The sequence below is a fragment of the Pelodiscus sinensis genome, chromosome 11 (genome assembly GCF_052426305.1).
Source record: "Pelodiscus sinensis isolate ZL-2025 chromosome 11, ASM5242630v1, whole genome shotgun sequence".
NCBI lineage: Eukaryota > Metazoa > Chordata > Testudines > Trionychidae > Pelodiscus > Pelodiscus sinensis.
The window spans coordinates 13229343-13249059 of NC_143062.1; the positions used below are offsets into that span (position 1 = coordinate 13229343).

Below are 19717 nucleotides of genomic sequence, written 5' to 3' on the forward strand. Positions count from 1 at the left end.
TTATTTCTAAAACTAAGGTTTTAACTATTTAATTTGCAAAGGGAGCTGAACTGAGTGCAGTGTTGTTCTTCTGAAAGATCTCTGACTCCTGAATTGTTCCATTCATCTCAACAGCATGATAATGCTGTAAATTATCATTCACATGTCAACACTGATTTAACTGCTGAACCTTTTAACAGAAGCATTCAGCTCATCTTCTAGTCTTTGTTGATGATGGCGCTTGATTATAAGCAGGTCACATTTCCTTCTTGGTATTAAGAGAGGTACACACTGGTACACACAGCGTACCAGTCAGCCTTACCTCCGTCCCTAGAAAAATCAGGGAGGGGATCCTAAAGGAATCCATTTTGAAGCACTTGGAAGAGGGGAAAGTGATTAGGAATAGTCAACATGGATTCACCAAGGGCAAGTCATGCCTGACCAATCTGATTAGCTTCTATGATGAGCTAACTTGCTCTGTGGATATGGGAAAGTCAGTGGATGTGATATTGCTTGACTTTAGCAAAGCTTTTGATATGGTCTCCTACAGTATTCTAGTCAGCAAGTTAAGGAAGTATAGATTGGAAAAATGGACTGTAAGATGGATAGAAAGTTGGCTAGACTGTCAGGCCCAATGAGTAGTGATTAACAGCTCGATGTCTGTTTGGTGGTCGGTTTCTAGCGGAGTGCCTCAGGGATCAGTTCTAGGGCCTGTTTTGTTCAATATCTTCATTAATGACCTGGATGAGAGGATGGATTGCACCCTCAGCAAGTTTGCAGATGACAGTAAACTAGGGAAAGAGTTAGATATGCTGGAGGGCAGGGATAGGGTCCAGAGTGACCTGGACAGATTAGAGGATTGGGCCAAAAGAAATCTGATGAGGTTCAATAAGGACACCTCAGTCCCATTGCAACCTACCTATCCGGGGAGCTCAACATCATGGCGGACAACCTCAGCCATATGTTTTCATACCAGCACAAGTTGGAATTGGACACTCGAGCCTTCTGAGAGGTCTTCCTGAAGTGGGGCCAACCCGGGATAGACCTGTTTGCAACCAAGCCCAACCACAAGTGTCACCAGTTCTGCTCCAGGGTGGCTCTGGGCAGAGAATCTCTAGGGGATGCTTTCCTTTTAAAAAGAGATGCCCCCTCCGATATGCATTCCCACCACTTCCTCTGATTCGCTGAGTGATTCGCAAAAATCAGACAAGATCAAGGATGCATAATTCTAGTTGCTCCATCATGGTCCAGGCAGACCTGATTCCCTTATCTGCAGAGGTTGGCAATTTCTAGTTCTCACGTATTCCCTCCACATTGCGATCTGCTATCCCAACAGCACAGCAAGACACTACATCTTGATTTGACAAAACTCCACCAAGGCATAGCTCCATGATGCTGAAGCTACCTGTTCCATTAGGTAAAGCAAATCCTCATCAACAAATAGGGAATCCACCAGACAGACATATAAGAATGGGCAAGGTTCTCCAAATGGACAAAGGGTAAGAACTGCATCCTCCCCAATACCACCCCCTACCAGTTGTGCTAAAGCTATCTTTTAGAACTACAGGAAGAAGGTACTTTTAGCACAATAAAAGTTCATGTGGCTGTGATTGCCGCCTTCCGCAGGCCCACTTATGGCACCTCCAATTTTGTATATTCCGTCACTAAGCATTTTCTCACTGATCTTCAGAATACTAAAGATCCTAATCAAGCTATCCTTTGAACCAATAGCGACCTGCTCCTGGCTACACCTCCCCATGAAGGTGGCCTTCCTGGTAGCCATCACCTCCAGCAGGAGGGTAGGTGAGATAGCAGCATTGATGTCTGACCCGCCGTACACAGTTCTCACTAAAGACAGAGTAATGCTCAGACCCCACTCCCAAATTCCACCCGAAAGTTTGCACACCCTTCCATATCAGTGAATCCATTCACTTACCTGCATTTTGTTCTAAACCCCACAACAACTCAACCCAGGCAGTGTTACACAATCTGGACATTCGACGAGCACTTGTTTTTTACCTTGACAGAATAAAACCATGGAGAAAGTCAACAAAACTTTTTATGTCATTCGTAGAACAGTCAAAGGGACAAGCCATCTCTTCCCAGAGAATATCCAAGTGCATCTCTTTATGACACGCTTGTTATACTATCCATAACAAACAACCACCACTGGTTGTGACGGCACATTCCACCAAAGCAGTGGCTTTCACCACAGCCTTCCTGAACAATGTCCCATTAGAAGACATTTGCAAAGCGGCAATTTGGTCTTCCTACCATACCTTTGCGAAACATTATGCACTTACCTCCAGCATTGTTCCAACAGCGTCAGTAGGACATGTGGTGCTCTCCACAGTTTCAGGAGCAGGGCTCCAAACGTACCTCCATGATAACATGCTCTATAGTCACCCAGAGCGGAGCACCCATGGGGACATCACTCGAAGAAAAAGAAGAGAGTTACTTGCCCTCTGCAGTAATGGGAGTTCTTTGAGATGTGTGTCCCCATGGGTGCTCCACTACCCTTTCTCCTTCCCCTACTTTGGCTATAACCAACGTAGAAAAGGAATGGAGATGGGACATCGCACACGTGCTTAACGAACACCAATGGCACGAGGAGCCACTACTGTGCATGTGCAGCGCAGCAGGGTACTGCTAGAAAAATCTCCCATTGCCAGTGCAAGGACGTACCAGCATCCAGAGTGGAGCACCCACAGGGAAGAACTCCCATTACTGCCCAGGATGAGTAACTCTCTTTTCCTTAAACAACAAACGTAAGTCTGAGCTTGCTTCTGGGCTTGGTTGCTTTGCTTGCTTTGTCATTGCCCCAGTTACCTCTGCTTCAGATATTTTTTATACTTCTGATTTGTGCCTACTAGGACTTTACCTGGCCTGTATTTCAATGTGATTCAGCATATCTCAGGGTGAGATCTTGCAACCTTACATCCTGTTAAGTATTCAGGAGATGGAAGAAGCAGTGGGGAAGTGCTGGTTGCTTTCAAAAGCTGCTGAGGCAGAAAATGATGTTCAAGCTTGCAATTCCCCTTTCCACTATCAACATTTTTTTCCAAGTTGTGTCTATACCTAAGTATGAGAAGGCAAAGATAACTACAGACCTTTGCAGTGTCTCCAAAGCCTCAGATGTTTTTGGTTGCCAAAATCTTTCTACTGCTTTGATGCCAAAAGCTCCAACTGGCCCATATGCAGTAGCTGTAACACCTTTGACTTTACCCCCAATAACAACTTCTTCACATTATGCATGTTCCATAGCGATCTGTGCTGTTCACTTATGTATCAGAATAAAGGATTATTTAAAATTGCTCTACCAAATATATATATTTCCTATTTAACTCAATAAAAATCTGTTTTGTTTAAAGTATTTGCTGCTGCCTTAAAAATTTCCATGTGCCATATACTTCAACATTGCTATATCACAGAAAACAATGTTGATATCACAGAAGTTAGCATTGGTGTAACACCGAGTCCCTAGAGTCTTTGACTACCATTTAGTGTAATGGCCCAGTTGCTTTCTGTAGAGGCTCCGCCAAGGCTTCTGTTGACTACAAAGGAAAACTGCATGTGTCCATCAGAGTACTGAATTCAGCTCATTGGTATTTTTTCTCATGTTCAGGCTTCACTGCGGGAAAACTGAATTGTGACCGCAATTGTGCTTTGTCACAAACACAATATAATTCCTTCCTCACCTTTAACAAATGAGATGATATATAGAATTCTTTTTCATTAGCTCACTTACAGACTGTCAAAAATATAACACAATAACTAGGGCAGCAAATTTATTTAAAAAATAATGGCGATTAATCAATTTTTTATCACAATTTTAATTGCACTGTTAAGCAATAATAGAATACTGTTTATTTCAATATTTTTGGATTTCAAATATGTTGATTTCATTTACAGCACAGAAATATACAGTACTCACTTAGTATTAATTTTATTACAAATACTACAGGATTTACCCAGTGTTGCTCAAATCCTTAATTCAATTAATTTTTGTTTTTTGGAAAATAAAATGAAAATGTCCATGCTTCATTTAAATCATTGCTGTGGAGTGGGGCTGGGGATGAGGGGTTCACTATGCAGGCTGCTCCCCGGAAAGAGAAGACAACTCCACCCTTCTCTCACTGCAGTAGCTTGAGGCCAGGTGAGATCCACCTTTTCACAGCCACGGCAGCAGGCATTTCCAGGGAAGGGGTGCATGTCCCCTGGCTGGGGGACAGACACACTCTCTGAGATCTATAGTAGATAGATGTCACTTTCTCTACTCTTGTCCCTGCTGGCCCAATGGTGTTATATCTGTCCCAGTCCCCATCTCTGGCCCCTTGCTGTCTCTCCCCTGTGGTCATCAACCAGTAGATCGATATCTACTGCTAGATCTTGGAGCCTCTGACAGGTGATCCTGACTGGTTTGACCAGGAAGCTCTCAAGTGCTGGCACTTCAGTTGCCTCTCCCCACAATGTCATATTGTTCTTGTCCTCTTGCCTTGGAGCTGCCCCTTGGAAGCCTCCTGCTTGCTGTGCAGGATGTGGGAGAGAGAAGGGGGGGTGCTGATGTCAGGGTGTCCCTCCCCCCCAATCCTGTACCCTATTTCCACACAGAGAAGGGAATGGACGGAGCTTGGCAATGCAAATCTCTGTCCCACTCATGCGCAGTCTGGCTGCGTCTAGACTTGCAAGTTTTTCTGCAAAAGCAGCCGCTTTTGTGGAAAAACTTGCCAGCTGTCTACACTGGCCGCTTGAATTTGCGCAAGAACACTGACGATCTCATGTAAGATTGTCAGTGCTTCTTGCGGAAATGCTATGCTGCTCCCGTTTGGGCAAAAGCCCTCTTGCGCAAATGCTTTTGCGCAAGAGGGCCAGTGTAGACAATGAGGTATTGTTTTGCGCAAAAAAGCCCCAATCGTGAAAATGGCGATCGGGGCTTTCTTGCGCAAAACCGCATCTAGAATGGCACAGACGCTTTTCCGCAAAAAGTGGTTTTGCGGAAAAGCATCTGTGCCAATCTAGATGCTCTTTTCCGCAAATGCTTTTAACGGAAAAGTTTTTCCGTTAAAAGCATTTGCGGAAAATCATGCCAGTCTAGACGTAGCCTCTGTGTGTCTGTCATTCATTCTCTCTCTCACACACACTCACACACTCTCCTTCTCACACAGTCCTTCTCTCTCATCTCCTGACCCAGCATGTACTTGGGGGGTTGTTTCTACTTTTACTGCTTGCAAAGTGGGTTAGTTTGTTTTAGATTGGACTGTGCATTTCATAACTTTTGTTTCTCTCATGCCTACATTTAATTCTTTGAGTACTTAAAATGCCTAACCTGTCATGTCTGGAGTACTTAGCCTTATGGTTAGGTGTGCTCCTGGAGGTGGCTGGCATGTCCCTGCAGCCCCCTGAGAAGGTCAGAGCAAGGGTTCTCCACATGCTGTCCTTGCCAGCAGACACCATTCCTACAGCTCCCATTGATCAATGGGAGGCTGTGGGGTCAGTGCCTGTGGATGGGGGGCAGCACATGGAGCCATTACTGTACATGAGGCTGCTTTGGCTCTGCTGCTCCATCCCTGGGACAGCTGTCCAGATGCTCTCAGGGTGGGCAGGGCGTGAACCCACCACTCTGTGTTTTCCCAGGCAACTGCCCGATCCCCTAGTCCACTCCAGCTCCCTAGCTTCAAGCCCACCCCCTCCGCTCTCCCTGAGAGTGACCAGACACAGGCTCAGGGACCCTCTGAAGGTAGGGAGGGTGTGGTGGGCTCTCCTATGAACTTGGGGGTGGGCTTTATCCCATCCCCCTTCCACCCACTCATGCAATGTCTGGGCTGCTAACACAGGCTGTGAGAGGGATGGACCTGGCTGCTGTATTAGGAAGGCAGGATAAGGGACCTGCTGAAGGTGGTTGAGTGGGTTCTGGAGTTGCTTAGGAGCTAGTGCATTTGCCTGGGGAACACGTGATAGGTTCAAGCTCCCCTGCCCACCCTGGGAGTAACCAGGCACAGGACAAGGGACCCCCCCCCCAAAGGCAGGGAGGTGGGGTGGGGTGGGCTCTTGAATGGACTAGGACAGGGGTCTCCAACCTTTTTAACCTCAAGATCACTTTTTCAATGTAAGTACAACGTAAGATCTACCTCAAACCCAAATACCCTGCCCAGCTTCCTTCCCACCCTTCCTTGGGGCCCTGCCCCTGCTCCACCCCCTTCACTGAGGCCTCACCCTGCTCACGCCATTTCCCTTACTTCCCAATCTCATTCACTTTCACTAGGGTAAGGAGTTGGGGTGCAGGTTCTGGTCTTGGGCCAAGGGGTTTGGAGTGTGGGAGAGGATTCCCTGAAGGAAGGGAGCAAGAGGGATAGGTTCTGGAGTGCCCTAGGGGATAGGGCATTTGCTGGGGGAGCGCAGGTTCGGGGGCTTGAGTCCCTCCACATGCATCCCCTAACCCTAACACACACACCCACACCCAGGGTTAGGGTTTGGGTTTGGGGTATTTTATTAAAAAAAAAAAAAAAAAAAAAAAAAAAAGGTTGAGAAACACTGGCCTAGAGGATAGGGCATTTGCCACACGCCGAAGTCTAGAACCTGCACCTCTACCCCAGCCTGGTGAAAGTGAATAAGATTCAGGGAGAAAGGGCAACAGAGCGAGCAGGGTGAGGCCTCAAAGAAGGGGTGGAGCAGGGGCTGGGCCCCAGAGAAGGGGGGAAGGAAGCCAGATAAGGGTATCTGGGTTGGAGGTAGAGCTTACATTGCACTTAAATTGAAAAAGTGATCTTGTGGTTAAAAAGGTTGGAGATCCCTGTTCTACAGTATAACTCCCTTCTTCCAGACTCCTCCCTTTCCATTTTATGCGAAACAATCGAATTCCAGGCACATCCCATTGTCCTAGCACAGCCAAACTGTTTACCTTGTTTTAAGTTATGGTAAGAGGAAGCTGCATACCAAATTTGATTGTTCTAGCTCTTAGCGTTTAGGAGGAGTTCTTGAACACCCAAAATGCAATACTTTGTGCAATTATTCAGATGGATTGTGTCAAGGGGTGTACTCCCCTTGTGCAGATTCCCACGATCAAAATCCCCCACGGGTCCACTTATCAGGGTCTGTACGGCCCAATGGCCGGATTCTGAGTCTCAGATCCCACTCTGTGGGGTCAGTGTGGCTCAACACCCTAAGTCGTCGCCCCCCCCCCCCCCCCCAGCACACTGAGTACTTGGGGTTTCAATTCTATGCCCATGGCCACTTCCTACCACCCCACGTCTTCCCGTTGCCATACTTCCGGCCTGTCTCTGGAGCCGTGCCTGTCGCTGTGGCTGTGGTGGTGGCTGTTGTTACTGGGACTGTAGCGGCTGCTGCATCAGTTCAGGCTGCATCTGCTCCTCGGACTCTGGAGCTAAATTATTTGATTTCATTGTGGTCTCTTCATTTAATATGCATGTATGTACATCTCTTGATTAATATGCAAGCCAGTCTCTGTATGTGTTGGATTGTAGTGAGTGTTATATTGCATTTAATATACATTCAGTATATATTTTTGAGTTGTATATTGATTTATCCAATATAAAATATTTGCACAAAGTATTTTGGTATAGCTGAGGAACATTTTGTATTTGTACTTTTCAAAAAATAGCCAAATTGTCTATGTTGCATGCAAATAAATGTCTTTGTACAGGTTGGACCTCCCTGATCTAGCACTTTTGGCACCTGAGTGGTTCCAAATGAGAGATTTTGCTGGACAAGGGGAAGTCATTTCTGGTCCCCCTACCACCAGCTCCCCAGCCTGGCTTCGCTCCTGACCTGGCCTCCTAGCTGGCTCCCCACCTGCCACCCACCCCTCTGCCCTGCCACAACAGCCCATGGTCCTGCCGCTGAGGCTCCCAGCCCTAGTGCCAGAGCTCCTCCTCTAACAGTCCTGCCTCAGCAATATCTGCACCGGCTCTGCCAGCCTGCAGTCCCGCTGCCGGGGCTTCTGGCCCCTCCACAGCAAACCACTGCTCAGCTGCCAGTACTCCTAGCCCCACCCGCACGCCTGTGCCAGCACTGGCCCCGCCCTGCCCACTCTACTGCAGCAGTTCTGCTGAGGGGGCTCCGGGCCACACCGAAGCAAACTGCTGGCCCATCAGAACCCTCTGGCATTCTGGCTGCCCTGCCGCTGGTTCAGCTGGACTCCTGCGGCAGGACTTCCAGCTGCTGGCCCTCCTGCAGCCAGCATGGCTGTGTTCCCAGCCCCAAGAAGACTCTTGCTTGTGGCCCTCCACTGGGACTCTCTGGTCCAGCAATATCCATGGTCCTGTCAGAGTCCTTGTTGAGAGAGTTTCAGCCTGTGCTGTTTTATTACTAAGATGGCATCATGCATAAATATTTGCTTCCTTTAAGATTTTAAATTCATGTTTCTGTCAAAGTGCATGGGATTATTGCAGTTGATTAAAGCTACTGAGAGACGCCCACACAAATTCTTCAATGGAGATTAGATTTCTTTAAACTTAACAAGAAACAAGGCTTTTTTCTCTTATAATGGGCTTAATTCAAGAAAAAAAGAGACCCATAGTTCATATTCTTCGGATAAAGAAATGTGATGGACATTTTTTAATTCACTGTAATCAGTATTGGCTTTACATAATATAGCAAACTAAATAGTTCATTGCAACATACAAACTCATTTCTTAAATTACATTTTAATTCTTCATTTTTGTTTTTGTTTTTAGATGGTGTATTGCTGCTGGAAAATCCAAAAGGAGATAATAAATTAAACTACACCAAACTTGTAGATGCTGTCTCCTGCATTTTTGGTCTTAAAAATTCAAAGCTGGCAGTGTTTAATGGAAAAACAGGTAACTAGTGTTTGAGGATGAAAGCTGAGAGAGTGCATACAGTAGCAATTCAGTTGATTTTCAGAGAATGTCATTGGCAACTTGTAGCATTTTTTGTATCATTTTTTCAGACTGTGCATGTGAAGTTTCTAAAAAGAGCTCATGGGACATATGCCCAGTCTTCTAGGACTGATTTTTACTAAGCATATGAAAATGTGTTTATAGATAGTTTACAGTTATAGACTATCTAAATGGTTTTAAAAGTTCCTACTAAATGGTGTTCATTACTTTTGTTATGCTATCCATTTCCAATTTGTGTTTCTTTTTCAGTTCTCATTAGGATGAAATTTCATCCATTTTAGAAAGCGTTTTCATCAGGGTAGTACTGTACCATGAGTTGGCAAGCTGCCATCAAATATAGTTGCATGATTTTGCAAATAAACTAATAGATGGAGTTAGAAGTTGAGTACAAGCTGATTTCCCCTTTTAGTCAAATTCTTTGCTGTTGCCATATTTTTGTATTTCACAGCAGAGCAGTTTGAGGATCTCCAGACTTCTTCTGTTAGAGAATAGTTTATTTTGAAAATATTTTTGTAGGATTGAATTTGTGCTCTGGCTCTGTTAACAAATGTAAAGTGAACTTTATGGGTTATATACAGAGCACACACAATTTAGCAAGCAGGACAGAGATAAAGTGGCTGATAAAGCAGAAACTGAACACTGAAAAATGTTGCAGTTTGTGACCATGAGACCTTAGAAACAAACTGGCTTTATTTTCTTGTTTCCGAGATCAAGACTCTGTTTTATGATAAAATTACATTTTGTATTCCATTGTCTTAGAATTAAGGGACAATTGGCTGGTAGTATAAAGGCTGTAAGTAACCAAACCACTCACTAAATAAAATAAGAGAAAAGAAAACTTTGATTAGCAAGAATTGTGAAGTTATTTGATAGTATCTTAGTGAGTTATAGACATGACACCTTGAATAGTGTTGCTCTAGACTATTTTGAAAACTGAAGAGTTTAAAGTTAATATGGACTCTGCAAATTCAAGGTTCAACAGGAGTGGATTAAGGAGAATTGAAAACTATCTGCAAAATTGACACATCAGTGATTATAGAAAGATTTTTTTTGTATCTTTAGAAGTATTTAAACCTGAAGAATAGCTAACATTAAGGGGATGGGGAGATGTAAGTAATAATTTGATCTTTGTGAATGCAAAGTATGAACAATTGCCTTAAAATTCTTTCTGAGCTGTTAGGAGCGGAAGTTTGTACCCATATATATTATATCACCTGCCTTAGATCTGTATCGCCACCTTTTTACATTTTTGTTTTCTCTGTTTTGTGTTTCCTAAAAAAATACTTTTATCTTCATGTCTTCAGTAGAATGGCTTTGAATACCTGCACTGAGCCTCTCTGATGCTCTCAATTTGCCTTATTCAGCTTGTTAATGTGATTGGTTGCACAGACCAAGTGTAATATTTCTACCATAAAGATTACATTGCTGTTAAGGATTGCTTAAGTAGACCATCTAAAATAAAACTTGGCTGGACAGGAAAATCTTTCCTTAAAATGATTTTCCAAGTAGCAGCAAAATGCTGTATTTGGAACAGAGAGAACAAAATCAGAAATAGTCTGGTGTGAAGTTGTGGAGTCAGAGATATAATTTACTAGAATGTGTTCCCCTTTTGCCTCCCCATAGTCTGAGGTGTTGGTGCAGGCTTTTGTCTGGGTCAGTGGAGGAAGGAATACCTTTGGCTCCTTTTAAGGATTGTGTTTCCATCTAGCCTTCGGGGAGGGGAGGCCTCTGTTGGACAGAAGGGTGCAGCATTCTGTTTGCTCCCAAAGGGAGGTTTTTAAGTCCTTCCTCTTGCCCAAGGGTACCAGTCTGTTTTGGGGAGATACCTTCCTCCCATCTCTCCACAGTATTAAGATAGGACTGGGTTTGGGGTCCGTGCTGTGGAGGTACGAAGGTATTTCTCCCACACCGCCAGACGGTCCTGAATAGAGTGGGTTTTCTTGTCTTCATCTCAGCAACTGAGGGACACGGGAGGTAGACTGAAAAATTAATGTTGTTGCTATTTGGCAGGTGTCCAGCGAAGGCGATTGTTCAGTAGCAGGTCTGATATCTCTTAAAGAAGGTGTGGAATGGGTTTGGGGCATCTGATGTCCGGTACAGCGAGGACACAACCCTCTGTTCTTCAGCCCCTTAACTCTTGTATGAGGGGACGATAGTGGAGTCTCAGGGCAGTTCTGAGAGTTAGAGGAGTGAGGGCTAAAAGCAGCCTTCAACTAGATGGACTAGATTGCAAAGGAAGGATGATTTGAACAAGACAAATTATGGCTGGATAATTCTCAGCTGTGTTCCTTATTTAACTGTCAGTTTTACTCACATTCCTGATGTCTAGTCTTGTTTCTTATGAGGTCCAGGACAAAAGGTTTCAGCAGAAAATACACAAAGCTGCAAAAGTGAAAAGTATTTTTAATGGTCAAGACAAAATGTATACGTTGTGCATTTGAGGATAGGCTAAACTTTTTTCCTTGAGAAGAACTGTGGTTTTGGGAATCCATCTTGCTGTCGTGCTTGGAGTTGAGTGGCCATGTTTTCCTACTGTAAATCTCCACTCCAGGCTGGACTGAAAGTTTTTAAAAACCTTTACTATTGATGTAAAATGATCATTTATTGTTTTTAAATGATGACAACGTTGCATATGGAGAGTTGTCTTTGTGTTGTGTTTGTGTTGACATGGCAATGGCCCTGTGATACAAAATACTAGTTACTTGAAAGTTGTTTCACAGTTTCAGTCACTCGTGCTTGTCCACTTTCTGGGAACCTCCTAAATGGATTTATTCCAGTTATCTAGATTACTACGAGTTCCTGGGTCAGGTCTCTTATTTGTTCGGTAAAGTACATTGTATATTTAAGGTGCTCTATAACGGATACATAATAATCGTGGGTCTAGTGCATGGCAGAGCTAGGCACAACTAATCTTGATGCAGTTTAAAAATAACTGTTGTACCCTAACATCTTTAAATGTTTACATTTTTCTCACTGTTGTACTTTAGTGACTTGATTATTTTCTGCTTTGTTTGAAAATACTTGTTAACCTTCTGGAAACAGCAAACATGCACATTCAAACACATCTCCTTAAGCATTCAATTTGCTGGAAAATGCTAACATTATGAAATATAAGCATGGTGTAATCTGGCCTCTTACTCCTGAAACTGTCCATATTTCTTCATTGCCTAAGAACCTTGTGGGATATTTTGTTTCCTTATATACTTGCTGTTGCATCAAACACTCCTGATCTTTGGAGTAAGATGCACCATACCATTAGTTCCTCATTAAAATGTAATGAACGGACAGAAGCAGTGCACTTGTCAGAGCGTATTAACTGAGAGGAATACAGCTGAAAGTGCTTTGTCATCATCAAGTGATGAGGGTCATTGGTAAGGTTTGTCATTGTCTGATTCAGCATTCTGAGAAAACTTAGCTTTATCAGCTTTAGTGACATCCCCGATATGGTGTTCTAAATGATTTATCCCTTCTATGGACTCATTTTACTACAACAAAGACAATGTCAGAATGTTTTAGTGTCTTAAAATCTTTCTGGTAGTGGCTTAGCTGGGAAAATACCTTTTGTTTTACCCACAAGTTGAGGTGTTTACTATGAGTAACTGAAAGACCTTGCCATCTCCTGGATGTCATTTGTAAAATCACATGTGATTTTTTTTTTTTAAAGCCAAATATGGCTGAGAACTTTACAAATTGGATAGTAACAGACCATGAATCCCAGAGATGATTTGGCTTGGTGATGTTCTAAGCAAAAAGAGCTCACAACCATGCTTGTAGCTCAGAGGTTCTCGCTCTTGTTTCCCCTGAACATGCTATAAATATTCCATGGCCCTAAGGAATGGTGAGCCAGCTTGTGCCACCACAGCTGTTCTTTCAGTCGATTCAGAAGTAGCTAGCAGAGCACCTTCCCAGGGCATGATGCCACAAGGAGCCCCATGAAGCTAAGTTGCTTGGGCTTCAGCTTCAGCCCTGGCAGCAAGACATGAGAATTACCTTTCTGCGTTGGGCCCAATGACTCTAACACTTCTGTTTGTTTTAGCGAACCCCCTGAAATCTGCTTGTAGTCCCCAGGTTGAGAAGTGCTGTTGTAGCTGCTGTTATCACTTCACACTGATTCAGCAGTCAGTCCAGGCTTCAGAGTGATGTTTAGAGTCGTTTTGCTGGTTATGTTCATTGACAACCGACTTGCATGTCACTCAAGCATAACTTGACTACATGTAGACTCAGTGTGTATCGAAGTCAGGGAGTGAATCTAAAGTATGAGGCTTGCCGACTATTATTTCCATGTAGACAAACCCATACATGTATGCACTTATTAAGATTCAGGACTATCATTCTGAAGTCTAAAATGTTTGTTGTATCAGTGCTATGTAACAGAAGGATGGCTGAGAACTCTTTTTGCACAGCATATCACCAAGCTGAAGTATTGCTGTGTTTTCTGGTCTGCTACCACGAGTTTTTTTTAGTTCAGACATTTTGACTTCATGAAATACATTTGTGCATTGTATAGCTACTGTAAGGCATAAGTGTGCCATGCCAAGAGCCCTAAACCATTGTGATATCAGAGATAACTCAACCAATCATCACACTCACTCTACAGGTATGTAGAGGTGCCAGCTCCATCGCTTTAGGCCATATGTTTATTGATAAGGGGGCACAGTAAAGTAAACATTTATGTTATTGCTGTTTGATTCTGTTTTAGTTAATACATGAAAACACCAAGGACTTAATATATGATCAGATCATTTTATTTGCTACTGCCTTTGCATTAATCAGCACCTTGAATAAACATTGTCTAAAACATGTTCTCTTGATGCTTCAGCTATAAAATTGATATAGAAGCAAAGACTTTAAAGTTTTAATTTGATGGTTTGTAAGTGGCTGATACAAACAACATTTTAAATTATGTATATAGTTATGATTCTAGAAGTTGACCTCTAAGTTGGATGAGTTTCCTGGTTTTCCTGTACTAGGGCTGCTTTTTCAAGTGACATCTTAACTTGCCAGTCTCTCTTGCAGTCTTCAAAGTTTTTTGTACTATAGTGCTGTTGTGCATTCTGAGCCTATTATGTTTGACATGCTAATTTCTGTAACAGATGAGATGCTTTGTTTTATGATATAAAGCATCTCTAACTTGCTGCACAAGTTCACTCATGCTTTTCAGAATGAAGAAATATCTCTCTCGTGAGAGAGGAAATCTGAAAAGGAAAGCATTTCTGTAATGGAAACAGTAGCTAGAAATCCTCTTTGCCAGTTAATCAGATGAGGGCTGGATGTTAGTTAGCCTATAATGGCCTTACTCATCTCACTTTTCTTTTTAGAACTGTTGAACAACACTGACTTACTGAGTCTCAGTGGAAAGACTCTTCATGTGACATCAGGGTCAGCTCCTGCTTTGATCAATACCCATGATACCCTTCTCTGCCAGTATATCAACTTACAGCTAGTGAATGCAAAACCACAAGGTACTGTGTGCAGGATATTTCTCATTTTAGCTCTTGGTTTTTATCTGTTGTAATTTAAGTTTTGGACAACACTGTTCACTATACATATGTTTGGATTGGTAGCTGGTGTGTTCTATCCCATTGCATTGTATCCCATATAATAGAAACTTTTTAATGTACAAATTGGAAGTTGAATGTTAAGTTTTTTATCACTTCTTTTGTAAAAGGGGAAAAAGAGGAGCAGAGATGGGAATGATGATCTTGTTGGCATTTAAATATGGATCATTCAGAATTGTTCTATTTCTGATTATTGGTTTGCATATGCAAAACTTGATCCAAAAGGCTACAGTGCCTAAAATTGACTTGAAAACACCAGCTTTGCTTGAGGAATTATTTCATCATCAATCTAGAGATCAAAATATAGCTACAAGTCTGTATATAATTTGGAGTCTTGTTCATTAATCCCATTGTATGCTCATTACTTTGCCATCCTCTTTCTCCATCCTCTCCTCTCTTCAGAAGACGTACTTGTTTTACCAATGAAAAGTTTCAGTGTGGATTTTGTTGAAAGAACTGCTCTCTGTGGGCCCTGATTTGTGCATGACTCCTTTTGAAGTCACAGGAACTCAAAAGTGTGGGCTGGCTCTTGGAAGAAAATAGGATCATAATCAGCAGTATAATTCATGAATTTTACTTGGAGCATTTATACTCTGTACTTCTGTTTAAGAGTAGATCACCTGTATCGTTCTGAAATGGTTTTTTTCCAAACCCCCTCTTCAATTACTGTGGCATGCCCATTGGAGGGGTGCTAGTGACTTCCTTTGATTTGTTGATGTGCTTGCAGAGTTCAGTGCTTATGGGTTTATAGCTCCAAAAGACAACTTTCTGGTGATTTATCTGTGATAGCTATTTGTAGTATTCTAGATAGGACATGAGTAAATGAATGCTATTGAGGAAACAGGTGAGTTGAAGGGAAAAGTCCTGAAATTATTAGGGATGTTAGAGTGTAGGCAAATAACCGTTTACCCGATATGCTGATCGGTTAATGGTATTGATTATACTTAGTGGGGAGATGACTTTGCTGTGACAGGGCAACAAAGCCTCCTCCCTGGGAGCGGATGGGCAAGAGCTGCCTGATCTGCTCCTAGATAGGAGGGTTCACTGTGGCAGTGAAGCCTCCTCCCTGGGAGCAGAGCCAGCAGGGGCTGGTGTTCCTCTTCCCAGCTTATTTAAGCTTTCCACTGCAGAGCCCACAGCAAAGTGCCCCTAGGAGGGGACTACTAGCTTATAAAGCTTTTATTAAAGCTTTATACTGTGGAGCCCGCAGTGTGTTACGGTACAACCGTTGAGATGTTCAGCGGTTACATGGTTACCTATTTAACCAAATGTTAACATTGCCTAAAACTTACGAGTCAAGACAAATGCAAATATGTCTTATGAAGCAGTTTTCCCTGCTTAAAGAGCAGTAATACACAACTTGTTTCCTTAGAGTGTCTGAAAGGAATGATGGGAACTCTTCTGATGGAAAACCCAGTTGGTCAGAATGGACTAACATATCAAGGTCTTCTTGATGAGACAGCAAAAGTGTTTGGACTCAGGAGCAGAAGGCTAAAATTATTCCTAGATGAAGCACAAACACAGGGTGAGTTACTGAATGCTCGAGTATACTGTGATTTTTTTTTTTTTTTTTTTGGCTTATGTACTTTGCTGTTTCTTTTTAATACCAGCTATCTATCCTTTTAATTGGATTCCAGTAGATTGACTTAATCATCTACAATCTATATTTCTTTCTAATTATCTCACCTAACAATTCATTGTTTTCTACCTAGTTTTTAAAATCCTTAGATTAGTATGTAAGTACTTGCAATATCAGGGCCTTAGCGTAGAGTGTTAATCAGACTTGAGTGCACCTGATTTTGGATTGCAAACCTGTTTTTAATCAGTGGTAAATTTATCTTGCCCTCATATATATACCCTAAGAGAGTATTTTTCATGAATAGTGCAGTTATGTGCATTACAAAAGAATGGCCATCCTGGGTCAGACCAAAGGTCCATCTAGCCCAGTATCCCATCTACCGACAGTGGCCAATGCCAGATGCCCCAGAGGGAGTGAACACAACAGGTAATCATCATGTGGCCCCTTTCCTGTCATCCCTTTCCCAGTAAACACCATCTGGGGACACCATTCCTAACCATTCTGGCTAACAGCCACTGATGGACCTAATCTCCATGAATTTATCTAGCATTTTGAACCCTGTTAAAGTTCTAGTCTTCACAACATCCTCTGGCAAGGAGTTCCACAGGTTGACTGTGCACTGCATGAAGAAAAACTTCTTTTTGTTTGTTTTAAACCTGCTACCTAATAATTTTATTTGGTTACCCCTAGTTCTTCTATTATGGGAACAAGCAAATAACTTTTCCTTATTCACTTTTTCCACACCAGTCATGATTTCATAGACCTCATCATAATCCCTCCTTACTCTCCTTTTTTCTAAGATGAAAAGTCCCAGTCTTTTTAATCTCTCTTTATATAGGACCTGTTCCAAACCCCTCATCATTTTTGTTGCTCCTTTCTGAACCTTTTCCAATGCCAATGTATCTCTTTTTGAGATGAGGCGACCATGATGAAATGGCTAGTAATAGTTCTCTACAAGTCCTGTCAGTTGAAATTAGAAAGGTCAGTTAGTAATAAAAATGTTAAGTATATGCTGATGTGATGAATACATGTAAAAATAAGTCTCTAATTAGTGGGGGGAAATTTAAATAGTAGCAGATCAGATTTTGAAAATCTGTTCTGCAGTAAACTGCCCATCTTTCTAGGAATGACTTGATTCTTTTTCAAATATTATTAGTGCTTTAATTTAATTAAGAAAGGTGCTTTGCTATATTTGTGCACTTTAGAATCGATTCTGGGGGAGACCATAACCGCAGAATGGTCTACTTGAAGGGCTTTTCTAGTCATGCCAAAATTATCATCTGAGCCAAGACCCTGGATCAGGGATGTGATGAACTTAAGTACTAGGTCATACTAGGTCTTGTTTCATGTGAACCAAAAGATCTTAAGTGAAATGGTTGTGAAATATTGTAACTGTCTGGTTTGAACTCTTGCTAAAAATAATTTGAAGATTGATGTTAATGAGTATAGAGGAATGCAACTTAGTATCATGAAAGCATAGCAGATGACAGAACATAATATACTCTGCACAGGTTCAATTTGTGTAAATGATATGTGTCTGTGTGTGAAATCTTGCTGACTAGAGAGACTGCTGTCACTTAGCAGCAGTTGATGTAACACTCATGCATCTTTGACAAAAACCAATGTCACTGGAGGGCAGAATAATCTTTACAATAAATGATCACTGTAGCTGCTCAAATAACTTTCACAGAGAAAATACTGATGTAAAATAGTAAAATAAATAGAAGAACGCAGTACTATACAGTGATCGGGTATGGGAAGGGGGGAATTGAGGAATGATCTTCAGAATTTGTTTTGCTCAGCTGTGAAATATACCAGTGCAGTAGCTGCCTTTTTATAGTATAATTTCTACACAGTTGCAAATAAAAATGGGTAGATTTACTCTTTAGGTTAAATAAAGTATAAATTGAATTAAGGTATAAATACTCTTCAAAGGCTAAAGACCCTCATTTCAATATTCCTGGCATCATAGCTCAGCCCCAAGAAGCACAGTTCTTTCATTTGGTTTACAGGCTGATTTGTATACTAACACAGTATGTTGGTGGTAGGTAGACAGTTATGTTGTCTCAATTCAAGTTCTCACTTTTGTTTTTCCCTGTTAATCTGATATAATATAAGAAGTGATTTGGAACACTTTCTTACGGTATAAATGCACAAATTGTGTTAATTCAATTGTTTTTTCTGACTTCTTTATATTAAATTATATGCTGCGATGAGCCAAGTTCCATAATTAGCAAATGTTTTTAAAGAAAATAAATATTTTTGAGTAAATTATATTTTGGGGCTTCTCTAAATTATTTATTACAAATAATGGCAATTCATATTTCTGCACTATTACTTCTTTTTAACTATCTTTTTATCCATCATTATAGCTGCAACTCCAGAAAATGAGTGAAATTCATGATTCCATGTTTAAAGCTGAAATGGCAAACAGCTGAGAGACCAGAGCAGCTCCTGCCTGTGGAGCGCCCAGGCCTGCCGTGGACAGGGGTTGCTCCGTGGGATGCCGGAACAGCCCCTGCCTGCGATGTGCCTGGTCCCACTACAGGAAGGGGCTGGGCTTAACTTACCTGTGTCTGTGGTGAGCCCCCGGGCAACTGGAGCAGCTCCCTGCCTGCTGCGGGCAGAGAGCTATTCCACCCCACAGGTTAACTGTTCAAACCTTCATATACCTATTCAGAAGATACATATGGAATGTGGTGTCACAGATCTGAATCGGGTGGCTCAGAGTTGTTTTTTCAGATCGTATCTGTGTCCAATAGAGCCTCTGAGTTAGTCATGCGAGTTAAATATTAAATTGCTATTGGTTTTTGTGTGAGCATTCCTTCTCATGTTCCAGAATTGAAAGGTGTTTTTCTCCGCTATCGCCGATGCTGAGGAGAATTTTTGCTCTGTGTATGACTATAGATGTGGCCCCAATTCATTGCTATGAAGTGTTGGCTTGTTACTCCCCTTTTGTGAGAGACCCCTGCCTGTGCAGAGTCTCAGTGAACTTTACAGAACTCCGAGACACAACAGTCCCCTGTTTTAGCAACTTATGACTTACGATTAAAGCTTTAATTTGGAAATTGCCTTAATCCTTGGATAAAGGTGCTATAGAAGAATTATTCCATCAGACTTCAGTGTAAGGATGTGAGCAAGTAGTCGAATACCTGATAAGACTAGGCTTATGGGGTAGAGTCACTACTCAACTAGTCACTCTCCTCCCCTCTCTCCCCCCTGCCTTTGTATGCAGCAATGGCCGGTAGGGGGAAGCAGGAGCTGGTGCGGGGGGGAGCCAGCTTAAAAGCACCTCCCCTTATCAACTAATTGTGTAGTTGTTAAAAATTGTATGGACCACACAATTAGCCAGTTACCCACTTGTTAATATCCTTACTTCCGTGAGACTTTATTCCTGCACTTAGGTGGGTTAGTGGGACCGAAACTATCAAGTGTGGAGAGCTGGATAAAATGACTTTCTCATTCCATGGTCAATGCTGCTTTTGTTCACGTCTGACAAAAGGAAATGGCAGACAGCGTTCCAGTAGCATAGAGCTTACTGAAAGATTTACCCAGCGCTGCAAGGAACTTTTATTTTTCTTCATTTAAATCAGTGCTGGGGAGGAGGGTTTAGGATGCAGGCTGCCCTAGTAAGAAGACTGCCCCAACCCTCTCTCACCACAGGAGCTTGGACCAGGTGAGAAGGGCCTCTTCATGGTCACTGTAGCTGCAGCGAGCACAGC

The 19717-nt window shown here is 42.3% G+C and overlaps 1 protein-coding gene across 1 annotated transcript in view; it reads left to right on the forward strand.

Moving 5' to 3' along the window:
* Nucleotides 1-19717, forward strand: part of IARS1 (isoleucyl-tRNA synthetase 1) — a 211581-nt gene that overhangs the window by 189645 nt on the left and 2219 nt on the right. Inside the window, exons 32-34 of the mRNA XM_075939706.2 lie at nucleotides 8673-8798; nucleotides 14177-14320; nucleotides 15789-15941. Coding sequence (XP_075795821.2) covers nucleotides 8673-8798; nucleotides 14177-14320; nucleotides 15789-15941 — 423 coding nt within the window. The remainder of the gene's footprint in view (nucleotides 1-8672; nucleotides 8799-14176; nucleotides 14321-15788; nucleotides 15942-19717) is intronic.